The sequence below is a fragment of the Lolium rigidum genome, chromosome 2 (genome assembly GCF_022539505.1).
Source record: "Lolium rigidum isolate FL_2022 chromosome 2, APGP_CSIRO_Lrig_0.1, whole genome shotgun sequence".
Taxonomy (NCBI): Eukaryota; Viridiplantae; Streptophyta; class Magnoliopsida; order Poales; family Poaceae; genus Lolium; species Lolium rigidum.
In genome coordinates, this window is record NC_061509.1 from 22,504,338 (window position 1) to 22,520,522 (window position 16,185).

A 16,185-nucleotide genomic window follows, 5' to 3' on the forward strand; every position below is an offset into this window, starting at 1 on the left:
CAAGAGCAGAGGTTTGTAGAACAGCAGCAAGTTTCCCTTAAGTGGATACCCAAGGTTTATCGAACTCAGGGAGGAAGAGGTCAAAGATATCCCTCTCATGCAACCCTGCAACCACAAAGCAAGAAGTCTCTTGTGTCCCCAACACACCTAATAGGTGCACTAGTTCAGCGAAGAGATAGTGAAATACAGGTGGTATGAATAAGTATGAGCAGTAGCAACGGTGCCAGAAAAGTGCTTGGCGTGTAGTTGATGGTGGTGGTATTGCAGCAGTAGTAACGCAATAAAACGAGTAAACAAGCGGTAGTAACTCAGCGGTAGTAACGCGGTAGTAGTAAACAAGCGGTAGTAACTCAGCGGTATTTAGGAACAAGGCCTAGGGATTACACTTTCACTAGTGGACACTCTCAACATCGATCACATAACAGAACAGATAAATGCATACTCTACACTTTTGTTGGATGATGAACACATTGCGTAGGATTACACGAACCCTCAATGCCGGAGTTAACAAGCTCCACAATAATGCTCATGTTTAAGTAACCTTTAGTGTAAGATAGATCAACGAGACTAAACCAAGTACTAGCATAGCATGCACACTTGTCACCTTCATGCATATGTAGGAGGAATAGATCACATCAATATTATCATAGCAATAGTTAACTCCATAATCTACAAGAGATCATGATCATAGCATAAACCAAGTACTAACACGGTGCACGCACTGTCACCTTTGCACACATGCAGGGAGGAATAAACTACTTTAATAACACATCACTAGAGTAGCACATGGATAAATTGTGATACAACATGCTGCAATCATAAAGAGATATAAATAAGCACCTCACTATGCCATTCAATGAGTAAGTATTCTGTGAAATCTAGCCTAAGAGACCCACACGGTGCACACACTCGTCACCTTTACACACGTGGGACGAGGAGTCTCCGGAGATCACATAAGTAAAACTCACTTGACTAGCATAATGACATCTAGATTACAAGCATCATCATATGAATCTCAATCATGTAAGGCAGCTCATGAGATTATTGTATTGAACTACATAGGAGAGAGATGAACCACATAGCTACCAGTACAGCCCCGAGCCTCGATGGAGAACTACTCCCTCCTCATGGGAGCAGCAGCGGTGATGAAGATGGCGGTGGAGATGGCAGCGGTGTCGATGGAGAAGCCTTCCGGGGGCACTTCCCCGCTCCGGCGGGTGCCGGAACGGAGATCCTGTCCCCCGGATCTTGGCTTCGCGATGGCGGCGGCTACGGCGGGTTTACGTGGGTTTCGTCAATTGGTATCGGGTTTTCTGATCCAGGGGCTTTATATAGGCGAAGAGGCGGCGCAGGAAGGTCGAAGGGGGGTCCACACCCTAGGGGGGCGCCCCCCCCCCTTGGCCGCGCCGGGCTAGGGTTTGGTGGCCCTGTGCCCCTTCTCTGGCGGTTCTCGTGTGTTCTGGAGGCTTCCGGGTAAAATAGGAACCTGGGCGTTGATTTCGTCCGATTCCGAGAATATTTCGTTACTAGGATTTCTGAAACCAAAAACAGCGAGAAAACAGGAACCGGCACTTCGGCATCTTGTTAATAGGTTAGTTCCAGAAAATGCACGAATATGACATAAAGTGTGCATATAACATGTAGATAACATCAATAATGTGGCATGGAACACAAGAAATTATCGATACGTTGGAGACGTATCAGTCTGCTGTGCCATTGTTCCTGTTCTGTGGCCATTTAATTTATATGGTTAAGGTGTTGATGCTAGGCTTGGCTCTAGCATGCTTTGTCAAGCCCTGATGATCTTATGATCATCAGTTGCTTGGTGTATTGGCTGCTGTTTCATTCTTGTGTCTAGCTGAGGCTCTCCTGATGTCAGTGTAACACACTGGCTTGTGACTGTATTACTTGGTGTTTGCTCAAGCCCCTGCTACTGTCTGCAATGATCCATTGGATCATCTGCATGGCCTGGTGCATAGCTTACTTCTCTGTTTCATTTATCACGTAGCTTTGATTCATTAAGCGGATAAATGATGTGAACTGCTCTGCAGTGATGATCATATGAGTGGATTTGGTAAAGCTAGAGGGATGCCAATCATTTATTGGGAACCCTAGCTTCATTTGAACCCCTCTGGGTAATGATATAAGTGCTGGGAATGTTGGCTGTGGTTTGAGGTAGCCTTGACAGCCACTTGGTGCTGTCATGGTAGCTCCCACTTCTCAGGAACTGGCTGTGCTGGATTGTTGCTTACTGGCCTTACCATTTCTGGTTGCCAGATGCTTTTGATGTTGATAATCTAGATAGACACATGATAGTCTATCATGTCTGATGGCTTAGCTAGCTCTGGTTGTCAAGTGAGCCTGGTATCTGGCCAGGGTTTTGAATCCATGTTGGATTTCTCTGGTTGTGTCCATGTGTAGACACAACCAATGTTCCCTGGATGATCTCTACTGGCTGTTCTCTATGTTTGCTTGAACCAAATGACTAGTTAGCCATAGGATGACACAAACATAGGGTATCTACCCTTTTGCTTATGTGTGATTGGTGCATATGCTTATTTATGAACAAAACCATCTGGTTTGTTCATGATGATTGGTATACCTCACTCCGGCTCCTAGAAATTTTGTTGGTGTAGAGGGTTTGCTTAGTGTCTGGTCTTTTGCTTGCCACTGCTCCTCCTAGCAAGCTTGTGGTCTTGGTTTAATTTAGGTGATTGTGGAGTGGATGAAACAGCTTTAGCTGTTCATCTGTTCTTGGTGTTCTTGAGCTATACTTGCTGTTCTTGGTGACTTACCACTGCTGCCTGTCGATGGCTGAAACAAGTGACTAGGGTTTTGGCTGTGAAAAGCCTTTATATGGCCAGCCATTGCATCCCTGGTCGACAGCTCCACCTTTCCCTTTGGGTGACTCACTGTGTGTGTGTGCTGCATGCACACAGCCCTGTGAGCAGGTTGTGTGTGTGTGTAGACAGGTGCTATGCACTTGGACCTGGAACTTGATTGTGGCATGGATCAGCTCGGCCACTTTGGTCCTATCTGCCTATTTCATATTTTCATTTGATTTCTAACCACTTGGCATAACTTTTACTTGTTGTGATTATGTGCAGGAATCAACAATTGAGCAAGATGAATATGGAGGTCATCAAATCCAAGATCAAGTGAAGATGATCTTGTAGTATCTAGGATAGGATCCATCCTTGTACTTTTCTTTTTATTTTCTTTTCTAATCTTTTTCCAATTCTTGTAAAGTGTTGTATATTCCTTTTTCTAATTATTGATATTGTAAATGACATTGTATTTTGTGTGTATATCAATAAAGCTCCCATTTTCCTTAATGAGCTTTATATAATTGTTGTATTATTTATATTCTTGATTACTTTTAATTACTTATTGAATTATCTTAAGTTTGAATGATGTGGTATCAATTTGATGTTTGAATATGAAATTCAAATTCAAATTTGCTTTGAATTCAATCATGCAACTTAATTGAGAATTCAATCATGCAACTTAAGATTGTGATACATCATCTCTTCTCTCTTCTCAAAACCCTAATCTAGCTAAGTAGGAACAAGTTCATAGCTCTCTCGAAACCCTAACCACTGTAAAGTGTCGAGAGAGAAACCTGTCCCCCTTCGATGCAGTTTTTGTTTAAAAGCGCGAAATTTCCCCGTAAATTACAATGCAATGCACATCCCTTTCTAAAATCTACCCCTCGATCATCTCTAAACCTGGGACATTACAGTTAACCCGCTATTAACGATTTTGACGACCCACAAAAAAAAATGCGTCTGCACCGCTAGGGATACCCAACGCAAACGGTTGTCCTAGACAGTATAACGTCCATGGCTGACGTAAATAGACACAACCGAATATTTTGAATGTCCAAAATATCGGCCGTTGGAGATGCCCTCATGCCGAGTTGCCGACTTGCATGAATGAGAACGAGGTATAGCAAACTAGTCTTTTTCATATACAGTTATACACAAGGCACTGATGTGGATAGACAAGGCACCAAATAACAGCGGAGTAGACACTGACAGAAGCAAGAACACAGTAGAAGCAGCAGCAGCCAGCAGCAGTATTGACTGAACTAGTCACTAGTCAGTAAAACAAATCGAGCGTGAGAACGAGAAGTTTTCTTTTCTCTTTGTTGTGTATCGGGTTAGGAGTGTAATTAATATCTTTTAATATTAATTTATTCCCTTTATTAAAAAAAATGAGAACGAGCAGAACACCTGACGATGCTTACACTCAGGCTATGGGCACATTGCCTCTGGCGAAACGGCAGACAAGACACAGGCAGGCAGCGCAGATGAGAGATGACAGACCGTGGCTCAATCTTTAATTTTCGCAGGGGAAAATAACATATCGCCAAAAAATAAAATGTTAACAGAGAAATATTACCGCGGCTAGCAGGGCCAGCAAAATTCAGGACCTGTGCGACACACTAAAATGAGGCCTTATGACGCTAGAAAATTTTAAATATTCAACAATTATAATGCATATATGCCCGAGTATCTTACATAGAAATTGGATATATCAAGAAGTATACCTATTAAACTTAAAAGCACCTACGTTAGAATTTCTATCTTCATTGGCGTCACCGCAGAATTTTTTTCCTTGAGAGCAGCCTCAAGATCATCACAAAATTTGGGGCCCCAAGAAAATTTGGGCCCTGTGCGGCTTTGCACTCCCGGTGGCCTGGGCCTGCCTAGTCTTATAATTTTTTTTTACCAAGGCTACACAACAGCGGGTGTCTCTGCTATGTTTTTTTTTTCTCTCCGATGCGATCAACCGTGCTGCAATCAGGGATGTGAAGATATAAGCCACCTTATTTTTAAGTGTAGGCGAGCAAAGGAGGTATGGCGTGCTCTTGGTTTAGAGGAGATTATTACTGAAGCTTCTTACAGATCGGGTTATGTCGTACTAGAAGAGATCTTGCGGAGTCCTAGACGAAAATCACCTGTTTTAGGCAATTTGGGATTGCAAGAGACTATCGTTCTTGATGCATGGTGAAGGGAAGTTGTGAAGGGGGAGCATGTGTCGTCGCCAACAAGTGCTACCTTCTCAATTCAGGCCTTAACACAGAATTATGGATCAGCTTCTGCTAAATCGATTCCAAAGGTAGTCATGTGGACGAAGCCCTCCCCCCGTTAGAACAACAACTCCTAGAAAATATTGGTTGCGTTCCAGTGACCGTGGAATCAGATAATATGAAAGTTATTCAAGCATGTACTAGTGAGATCGAGCTTTGAAGTCCTTTCACACCGATATTGTTGGACTATTTCGAGATTGCAAGTAGAATTGGTCAGATATCTTTTCAGCATTGTCTGAGAGAGGCAAATAAGGCGGCGCACAAGCTAGCTAGGCGTAGTTTCAATTCGAATTCTTCTTTCATGAGGGATGGTGAACCTCCACCGTCGGTTTTAAGTGATGTAATTGACGATGCTTCTTTGTTTGAAAGTGCGCGCCTCAAGTTTCAAAACTAAAAACTAAACTGTGCTGCACATGAATGATATACCCTATCCTATCCTGCATACGCTACGCGCCACACCAGGACTTGAATAATGTTAGGTGATCCCAACAACTAATTACTCACAAAAATAGCACAGTAGCTGCATCATTCAAAAGTAATCCTGTCATCTACGATCATACTGCACCTCGTAGCAATGGCATGGAGACAAACGCAACCACCCCATAGTTGAGGAGCTGACAGACATGCAGCTCAGAGGTAGTGCAAAGGACAAGAAATAGTGCTCAAAAGGGTCACCGTACAGTACCCCATGGTTGGGGAGCTGACACATGCCACCCACATGATGCCAATACCACAGCAAAAGGATAGGGATTGATCACAGTAACTTTCCACTTCAACTACAGAAACTACCTCATCATCTCAACTAGTACTAGATTAGTAGATCAGGAGCCCAAAAATCTTGACTTCACCACACTAAACATCAGCAGATGAAAAGCCAAACACTACTTGTACATAATTAAGTATTGCAATTAACCAGATGTTTCAACCAACGGTACTTTATTAATGAACAGATCACATATAGAATTTCTATTTGACTGTACTTAATAGATGAACAGATCACAGAGAGAATTCTATTGACTGTACTTAATGGATAAACAACAGATCACACAGAGAACCCAATCATAGATATAGGACAATAACCATCTTTTACTTCATCGATTGAAACCAAAGCGATCGAGCGAGATCTATTGGATCTCCTCCTCACAGCACAAAAAATAGCAATCCATCATCACGATTCTTCTTAAAACACCAACGAGACCAGACCAAATTCATACTAGTAGCAGCAAAACACTGACTGACTGACGACTTCTTTTTCCCCTAGAACGGATTCCGGAAGGAACGGAGTAGAGGGGGAAGGAAAATAAATAAGAGAAGCAGGCGGCTGGGCGATCTAGCCCAGATCGGCAAAACTAAGACCGGTGGTACTCCGACGACGAGAAATATTTAGGCGGCGAGATCTATAGGGTGGGGGGAGATCGGGTTGACCACTCATTTGGCTGTGCAGTCGCGGGACATGTGGCCGGGCTGGCCGCAGGTGTAGCAGTCGCCGCGGCCGCCTCCTCCGCCGTAGCTCCGGCCGCCACCGCCGCCGCCGGTGGGGCAGTCCCTGGCGAGGTGGCCCGGCTCGCCGCAGTTGTAGCAGCTCCCGCCGCCGCCGCCACCACCGTATCCACCGCCGCCGTACCCGCCGCCGCCGCCGTTGACGCAGTCCCTGGCCATGTGGCCAGGCTCGCCGCACTTGAAGCAGGCCCCGCCAGCGCCGCCTCCACCACCAAATCCGCCTCCAGCTGGGGCGTTGACGGAGCAGTCCCTGGCCATGTGTCCAGGCTCGCCGCACTTGAAGCAGGACCCACCAGCGCCACCCCCGCCAGATCTCCTCGGGCCGCCCCACCCGCCACCACCACCGAAACCACCAGATCCATCACGCCCGCCGTAGCCGTCCCCGCCGCGACCACCATATCCACCCCCGCCGCGAGATCCGCCGCCGCCGCGGGACCCGAAGCCGCCTCCGCCGCCACCACCGCCGCCGCCCTGGACGAAGGATCCGTCGGGGCCGGTGACGTCGACGGCCTTGGTGCGGCCGTCGTCGCCCTGCTCGATGACGAACTCGACGGCCTCGCCCTCAGCCAGCGAGCGGAAGCCGTCGGCCTTGATGGAGGACTGGTGGACGAAGAGGTCCTCGCTGCCGTCGTCGGGGGAGATGAAGCCGAAGCCCTTGGTGTCGTTGAACCACTTGACGCTGCCCTTCATCCTCGCCTCCATCGCCATGGATCGATCCGATCCAAACCCTAGCTAGGTGGAACTCGTCTTTTCCTCCCTCTGCTCCTGCGATCAGATCGATCTTATCTGCTCGGCGGGAGGAACACGACGGGTATATATAGGCGGCGGCGGGGTGCACGAGGGAACCGCGCGGAACAGCTGGACGGCTGAGATCATCTATCAGATCTAGACGGACGGACGAGGATGGCTCGGCTGACGTGTTCGGGCCGGAGCCGCTGACGTGTGGGTCCGGGACTCTGCACGTGTGGACGGGCCAGCTGTCAGCACGAGCGCCTCTCGCCAGGTTAGTTCCGCTGGGAGACTATGACCGGTGGGCCAGGCTTGGTTGGATCCGGCGTACGCGGGAAGGAATCAATGCCCGCCGTGATCGTGCGGCGTTGTAGGACCGACCATGCACTGCTGCATCGTGTTCTCCAGGGAGTCTAGATGATATATCTTCTGTTTGTTTCAAAAAGGAAAAGGAGTCTGGAGGAATCGAATCTTAGTAGATTTGTTTAGTTGCTTTCACGAACATCTATCTCGATTTTGTTGACGCTCGAAGTTAAACGTTGCCATGTTTGTTTTGTTTTACCCGGTGACGAGTCGTGGATATTGTTGCTCAGAGAATTTGGCCCTGACAAAATTCCAACAGAGTTCAGCGAAAGTACGATATACTCCCTCCATCTACGAAAATGTCTCAATTTTGTATAAATATAGATGTATCTTTAAACAAAATGCATCTAGATGCATTCATCTACTTTTAGACGGAGGGCGTAGATTCTCCCGCGACGATAATGAAGCAAAGAGTACTAATAGTTCGTACAAGGTTTTAACAAGCGTCATGTCGTGTGTTCGACCTAGTTGCCTTTGTGGCCATGTCCGTTTGGGGTGGTTGTGCACCTAACGGCAGCCCGGAAAAAAAAGCAGTACCTATGGCCATAAAAGTCTGGTCAACAAAAAAATACATATTATTATTGGCCATGTGGCGGTGAACGGTGAGGACCTGTGGCAATGGTCAGACATTACTCTGTTGGCGGTGGAGGTGGGACCAGTCGGCGGTGTTGGGGCCTGCATCGCCGACTGCTAGATGGTCTCATTAAGGCCACCCAACTTCGCCAACTCTACCCCCCACCCCTAGAGGTTGATGGTGTTGGAACTCCTCCTCTGTCATCAAAGGCGCATTGCCCATCGGATCCCCCTCCTCGTTCTCCAGTGGGTCCTCCACTGTGTTCGCAAGGCGGCAGCAACAGCGACAGGTCCATGTATTGGGTATACGTGGACGTTAGTGCGACCAGTCCAGCCACCCGCGCTCTGGGATGGGGAATGCGTACCCCAACACGCCTCCTCCCATCACCGGTGGCTGCTCCGACACCTCTTCCTCCTCGTAGGGTCGGAGTCATCATCGTCGTTGTACTGGCCCTCTAGGTGGGCCTCGATGGATTGACATTGAGCGTCGTGCTCGGCCTTGAACCACCGCGCCCACAACGGTGATTCCACGACGTAGGCAAGGTCCCACAGTAGATTCGATGAGAGAAAGGCCAACTGGCCGACACCCGTGTGGCAGGTGCACATCAGGCAATGGGAGGGTTGGTCAAGCTATGTTAACTGGCATGCGGCCTCGGCCTCCATGTACAGCACCGAGGCGCGTTGTCAAACAAATTAATGTCGGTACGGACAATGCAATGCTGCATTATTTTATTTAGGTTCAATGGTGAATAGTATTATATAGTAGTATCACACATATTTCCGATAAAGAAAATATATTAATAATTTAATATCATGAAGATATCAATGTATATGATACTCCATCCGTCCCAAAAGAAGCTGCTCAACTTTTTCTTGATATAGATTTATCTACACACTAAAAACATGTCTAGATACAATCGCATTTAGATAAACTTGAGCAATTTTTTTTGAAACATAGGGAGTACTATCTTTATAATGCATGATTTTATGTAGTTATGTAGTAATATCATAATTTTATTATATTATTAATTTTTAGAATATCAATGCAAAATTGTATACAAAATCTATTTAACGTTTTGTCGTAATGTAGGAATTGCCTACGTTACCCTAATCCTTTCTCTCCTCCTTAGTTAGCTATCACAGCAGTATTTTTTGCGGGGCTAAGGTGCATGATACCAACTAAGATAGCCTTACTCCCTCTGATTCTTTAATTACTATCGTTAATTTAGTATATTGTACTAAATCATCAACAATTAGTATGGATTAGAGGGAATAGCTTTAATAGTCATGTAATAAAAGCATAATACTCGTCCGTTAATAGATGTCCAGTGGTTCGTTTAAATTTGGATGTATCTATGCCTAAAAAATGTCTAGGTACATTCGAATTTAGACAAATTTTTGACATCTAAAAATGGACAGAGGTAGTAGAAAAAAAAATACGAGAGGAAAGTTCAAGATGCAATAAAGCCATTGCTCTAGATTGGTAAAAGGAGCAGCCGAAAGTGAACATATCCAATAACTAAAAGATGCTTCTCAAAATCAGCTGCCATACCGTCAAAAATGCAATGTCTCCGAAACACGTCAGATAAAAATGACAGCACCCGCACTGCAGCCAGACGCGATGTATTTCCAAAAGCATCGTAGACACTGTTACAAAACAAAGGGGTGGATGTCGCTGCAGAATCTGGAAGGAACAAAGCAAGGTTCTCGAACCGCTTCGTCCAGTCGTTTTCGAGACCTGGATAGGCAACGTGACAGTAACATGCTCGTAATAAGCATCAGCCCAAAAGATGGAATTTGGTGTAGTGCAGGTTGCCTTCAACCACAAGCTCAGACAGAACCTCTGCTTGCTTGTGGCTACCAGCTGGGGCCATTGCTGTCTCATGATGCCCACGCTTCACATATCTTGGCGTCCAAAAGAGTTCAAACAAGTGGAGATCACCAGGAGATTATCATAGCCTTGTTCATGCTTAGTTTAAGGGTGGATGGATGGATGGCCTTGAACTACCGGGCCTTACTGACGAATTCCAGCTTTAGTGTTTCCTCCAGCTGCGAGAACAATGATGAGAACGTACCTGCACACACAGAACCAGTGGTTCAGAGACACCACAGCAACAAAATAAACACTCGAGCTTATGTGTTACAGGCGATCTGGAGAACTACAGCGCAGTGTCTCAGAGATCATCGTGTGGAAGCGCTATCTGGTCCACATTCATAACCGGACTCACTACTGGTTTTAGAATCCATTAGAGTAATGAGCAAAATAAGCATGTATATGATATGCAATGCAGACGCGGCACAAAGGGAAGTATGTATCCTGTGTTGAGTTCATGCAATCTGAATATTAGAAGTGGTATCTTATTAACATAAGAGATCATCTACAAGTTCTTGCACACCTGAATATTGTCAATGGAAAGGACGGTCCATAACAGAGGAAGCTCCTACAAAACAACCATGCCATTTGATCCGGATCTATAGGCTCTGCTTCCTACAGACCAACCATTCAACCTCTCCCAATGGTCACTAGCACGTCCAAATGTCATTATTATGCTGCCGTCATGCTTTTACCAAACTAGCAGCTGTCCAGAGCCAGTCAACAAAACCAGTGAGGCAATCAGTACCACTGCCACCCCTCTTTACTGGATAGACAACTATTAGCAGGACTGTAGGACCAACATTTTCCACGTCAGACAGTCACTTTGGTAGTTTTTTTCTGCTTCGTGGGGTGCTTGTCCAGAAACTCTATGCTACTCAGTAAATATCTTGGATTGTGTGGTCAACAAGTATTCTGAACTCGTTTTCTGTTTTAAATATCTCGGAATCTAGACCATCACGTATGTTGAAAACGATAGAACAAACTCCAACATAAAAACTACGAGGACAAGAAAATATAATCATGCCATATACTGAAGAAAGCCAGAAAGGTGTCTACAAGTGCGTCCGAAAATATAATCAGACAAGTCACTTTGGTAGTTTTTTTAATCTTCGTGGTGTGCTTGTCCAAAAACTCTATGCTACTCAGTAATATATCTTGGATTGTGTGGTCAACCAGCTCATTTTCCGTTATAAACATCTCGGAATCTAGGCCCACACGTATGTTGAAAATGATAAACGAAACTAAAACATAAATAATAACTATAAGAACAAGAAAATATAAGCATGCCATATATTGAAGAAAGCCGAAAAGGGTCTACAAGTTTGTCCGAGAAGTGTGATATTTTTGACATACAGAACAACGGGTACCTGAGACTGATTTATTCAATAATGAACCTCTGATTAGCAGTGTGCCGGGCATCTGTTCAAACACCTATGCAGAAGTAAATTTATAAATTGTTTGGGAGGCAACATCGAAATAGGTACGAGATAAGTAATATACAGAAAATATATTATCAACATACCGAAATACGGAAGGATGCCCCTGTAACAGTGCTATGGAGCTTTGTAGAGTTGTCTTCAATAGAACCAGGAAGGTCATCACCATCTAATATTGCAGCCTCAGTCTGCTCATCTGACAATGTAACCTAAACAAGCAAGAGATTGACATACTAAGATTTTACAGAAATACAAAAATGGCAGATCAGTGTGGGTCTCTGTCCTCAAGTAATTTAAGAAAATGAAAAGGTCGAAGGTTAATAAGGATTCTTACGTCAATAGAAAATGACAGAGAATCAGTTTTACATGATAGATTAGATGCACAGAAAAATGCCTCAGCTGACTTCAACACCTGAAATGCACCATTTCCGCGATGAAGACCCTGAAACTCATCATGTATAAACATTACATTGAACAACGAAGCAATAGTGAAAAATAGTAGCGGATTAGTGGTAACAATAACTAAAACATAAATATAGGTTGACGAGACGAAAGGAGTTTTATGTCAGGCTAGCCAGCAGTCTTAACGCAACCTAATTGCAAATCCAACAAGGATACAAAAAGGTTACAAATAAAGATGAGATGTACTCCACTATTTATTTACTATTATGCAGATTAAATGCCATTCACGATGCAGAGATCACAATAATGAGAACTGGAGAAGATAGTTGAGAAAGATAGTTTGTCAAAGATGAAGTATCTCATTGAAGAACAGTAACCTTTTGTGAGACAGATAAAACCGAAGGTATATCAAATTGGACGTAGGTGCTGTAAGCAACAACATGCATGATTAAGGAGCAAAAGGTGACATCTTGCCCACCTGAAGCATGAAAGAATAGTGGACTTTTCCTGGTATACTGGATCTTACAACCATTTTTCTTGGAGCAATGAATGACCATGCAAGGCCCCATCTAGCTGTTTGTCCTTGCACAAACTCGGTAGTTTTCACAACTGAGGCCCCAACTGCACGGGCTTTCGATACTAATAATTTTAGATTTGCTTTTCTGCCAACCATTGACGTAAACCACCTATAAAAGTTAAGTAACACTGTGAACAGAAGGAAAAATATATGACAAACTATGGCCATTGCAAGAGTAGATTGCAGATTCGAATTACCTGAAAGAGTTCTTAAGGGAAGCACTGTCTTCGATTATCAGTGTTATAAAGGCCTGCTCACCACCAGGGCAAGCCATCTCTTCAGCAGTTCCAGCACAAGAAGTTTTTGGATTAAGGCCAGCTTCCTCCATACTCTCAAAGAAAGGTGGATTGCACATACAGAAGTCAAAGATCTCACTATCCTTCACAACACCCACAAGAATAGGTGGTATTGATCGCACCACATTCTCCACTGGCTCTGAAGTGCTCTCCCTGACTGCTTCCTCAGCAACTGTTTCAGACTTGGAAGAACAGGGTACTTCATTTGCATTTCTGATCTCAATTAGACCTGCTAGATGTGGATTGCTCTCCACATTCTTCTTAGCCCATTCAAGAGCAACATCAGTAACCTCTGCAAAGAAAAAATCACTGAGCATAGATCCTTCTACTGTACCGAAGAAGGTACTAAGAGATCCCTAATTTATGCTTCACAAAACTTCCCGTACACAGGATAAAAATGTACCAGATCCAACAAAGCTCCAGCCCAGTAATGATGCTCCGAGGAGAGGATAAATGCAATTAGCACCCGTGCCTATGTCAAAACCCCTCACTGTCTCACTTGAGTTGGATATTCGTGGTATGAGATCGGACGAGAGGAGATCCTCAATCCAATGGATGTAGTTGGATCTGTTTGGAACAGTAGGACAAAGCTGCCCATCTGGAATCCACCTGATAGTAGTAGCGATATATATCATGGTCACATACCAAATTGTGGTATTTACCACAAAAAATATTGCATGGAAAATAGAAAAGAACATACTCAGCATATAAGGACATATAAAATTGGTGCACGGCATATAAAATTGAATGATGTTTTTTTTGAAAATCAAGTGGCACTTAATCTCTTATGGCTAGAAACTGGCAGCTGACAATTTTGCTAAACAAGGATTATATTTCAACTTTGGTGTATAATTTTCCTACATCAGATGATTTGAACTTGAAAAGATGATGTAAAATATTTACTGAGATGTCTTATCACAAAAGATAAGAGGGTCAATTTGGCACAGCACCACGAATTAACAAGACAACCTCTGTACAGCAAGACCAAAGTGGAAAGCACAGACATCTTGTTATGGCATGTTATATGTAAGTTGAGCACCCATTTTTTACATGGACCGCTCTCTACAGAAGTTCCCAGCAGCATTGCTCGTGAAGCTGAACAATAATACAATAAGCATCATATCCGTTTTGTCGGATTTTGTTCAATACAAATACTCCACTGTTTACTAAATCATTGATGACTAATATGGAACGGAGAGAGTATTATGCAAGTACCGTTGCAAGACAAATCAAATGGTCTCTTGTCAATTACGAAATGTTGTGCACAGCACTAACATGTACACAAAATACCAGCCTCCCGTTTTCTGAAGTCATCTCAGTAAACTTCTGAGAGCAGCATTAGCAATTCATAATTCACTGAGCGCGTCAGGTCCTTGGAACCGAGACGCAGCATGCTGAGCTTGGTGCTTCAGTCAGTGGAATGCAGGAACGCCATTGCAATCAATTCCACGGCAGCACAACATCAAAGAGACGAATAGCTCAGCCAGTTCCATGGAAGCGAACAGAAGCAGACGAGACAGGAACAGTAGCAGAGCGTCGCGCGTAAGGGTTCAGGGGAGGGGGCTGGGCGTACCAGTTGACGCCGTGGTCGTGGAGGAGGAGGACGCGCGTGAGCTCCCGCGTGGCCGCGAAGTCGGTGAAGTCGACGGTGGCGCGGCCTCCCCCTGCGGACGCGGACACGGAGACGAAGGGCGCGAAGGAGGGGTAGAGCGCCGCCAGCGCCGCGAAGTCCGGCGCCGAGGAGGCGTAGCGGTTGCGCGGGTGCATCGTCGGCGGCGCATCCGAGCAGTCGCGTTGCCGCCGCCGCTTCCTCCCGCCGCCCATCTGCGTTGCCGCGTAAGCGCCGGCGGCGAGGAACCGGGGGGCGGCCGGAGCGGGGAGTGGAAGCGAGCGACGGCGAGCGGCGGGGCAGGAATGGGGAACACTGTCAGCTCGCTTGCGTGGGCCTGTTTCGGATTTGGGCCGCCAGGCGCCAGGGCCAGGCGTGTCGAGGGAATCTATTCGCCATGTACAACGAGCAGGAACCTCTAGCTATCCAAAGTTCCAAACATGCCAAATGCAAGGTTAGAGCATCTCGAGCCCGAAAAAGTTGGAACCGAAAACAAAGGATTCAGTCTCCCGAAAACGTGAGTTAGTCCGTTTTTGGCAGTGACGCAGAACAGAAACCGTAAAGATGAACTGAAAACATGAAATTAGAAATCTCGCGGGAGAATTCATCGATGAACACATATAGACGATAGTTGTTGCTCCGATTGAGCACCAAACTTTACAGAATTAGAACTAATAACCTAAATTAACTACTATCCGCAGCAGTGCGAGGTAATTTTGCCCAAAAATCTTGCAGGGATAGTGGCGGTGGAAGGCGAGGCGGTAGACGCTTGGAGCTCCTAGTCGTCGTCGAGCTCGACGATCTCCAGCTGCAAGCGGCGGGTGCGTTCTTCACGGCGTGCCGCCTCGTATTCCTGAACTTGCCGGACGGCGTCGGCCTCCTCGCGGCGCCAGCGTCGACGGGCCTCCGCGGCGGATACGGCCGCCACCTGAGCGACGACCGCCTCCTCCTCGTCGTCGTCGTGGACGTAGTCCTCGGCGGACACGCCCGCCGCCGCCGTCTGCGCGACGACAGCCATCTCCGCCTCCTCCACTTCCTCCTCCTCCGACTCTTCCTCCTCCTCCGACGACGACTCTTCCTCCTCCTCCTCCGACTCGGACCAACGGAGGCGTCGCGACCCGCCGGTGGAGGACCCCTCGCCTCGGAGCGCGTACCTGGCGAGCTTCCCCGGGGGCGTGAGCCCCCTGTCGGTCCACCGGTGGGCGCTGCGCTTGCGCGCGCCCTCCGAGCGGACCCATTTCCGCCGCTCCGCCTCGGTGCGGAATACGGGCGGACGTGTTGGAGATATGCCCAAGAGGCAATAATAAAATGGTTATTATAATATATCTTTGTGTTTATGATAATGTTTACATACCATGCTATAATTGTATTAACCGAAACATTGATACATGTGTGTTATGTAGACAACAAGAAGTCCCTAGTATGCCTCTTAAACTAGCTTGTTGATTAATGGATGATTAGTTTCATAATCATGAACATTGGATGTTATTAATAACAAGGTTATATCATTATATGAATGATGTAATGGACACACCCAATTAAGCGTAGCATAAGATCACGTCATTAAGTTATTTGCTATAAGCTTTCGATACATAGTTACCTAGTCCTTATGACCATGAGATCATGTAAATCACTTATACCGGAAAGGTACTTTGATTACATCAAACGCCACTCGCGTAAATGGGTGGTTATAAAGGTGGGATTAAGTATCCGGAAAGTATGAGTTGAG

At 45.7% G+C, this 16,185-nt stretch overlaps 2 protein-coding genes across 2 annotated transcripts; both read right to left on the bottom strand.

Annotated features, from left to right (window-relative positions):
* Nucleotides 1–6,163: 6,163 nt before the first annotated feature.
* On the bottom strand, nt 6,164–7,366 carry LOC124686082 (glycine-rich protein 2-like). The gene has a single exon (XM_047220083.1). The coding sequence runs from the start codon at nt 7,301–7,303 to the stop codon at nt 6,524–6,526; it is 780 nt and encodes a 259-aa protein (XP_047076039.1). The 5' UTR covers nt 7,304–7,366; the 3' UTR covers nt 6,164–6,523.
* A 2,392-nt stretch (nt 7,367–9,758) lies between these two features.
* LOC124686083 (RNA N6-adenosine-methyltransferase mettl16-like) lies at nt 9,759–14,671 on the bottom strand. Its single transcript, XM_047220085.1, has 8 exons — nt 14,421–14,671; nt 13,251–13,456; nt 12,749–13,139; nt 12,453–12,660; nt 11,907–12,014; nt 11,659–11,781; nt 11,504–11,567; nt 9,759–10,335 (listed from the first exon to the last, which is right to left on the bottom strand). Exons 1-8 carry the CDS (start codon nt 14,669–14,671, stop codon nt 10,265–10,267), a joined length of 1,422 nt encoding a protein of 473 aa, XP_047076041.1. The 3' UTR covers nt 9,759–10,264.
* Nucleotides 14,672–16,185: the final 1,514 nt, after the last annotated feature.

Bases quoted from the DNA above. Each gene is read 5' to 3' on its own strand.
- LOC124686082 (XM_047220083.1), bottom strand. From the start codon at position 7,303: ATGGCGATGGAGGCGAGGATGAAGGGCAGCGTCAAGTGGTTCAACGAC.
- LOC124686083 (XM_047220085.1), bottom strand. From the start codon at position 14,671: ATGGGCGGCGGGAGGAAGCGGCGGCGGCAACGCGACTGCTCGGATGCG. The intron at 12,661-12,748 runs GTAATTCGAATC...TAACTTTTATAG, and splicing joins TCCCTTAAGAACTCTTTCAG to GTGGTTTACGTCAATGGTTG. The intron at 11,568-11,658 runs GTATGTTGATAA...ACTTCTGCATAG, and splicing joins GGGCATCCTTCCGTATTTCG to GTGTTTGAACAGATGCCCGG.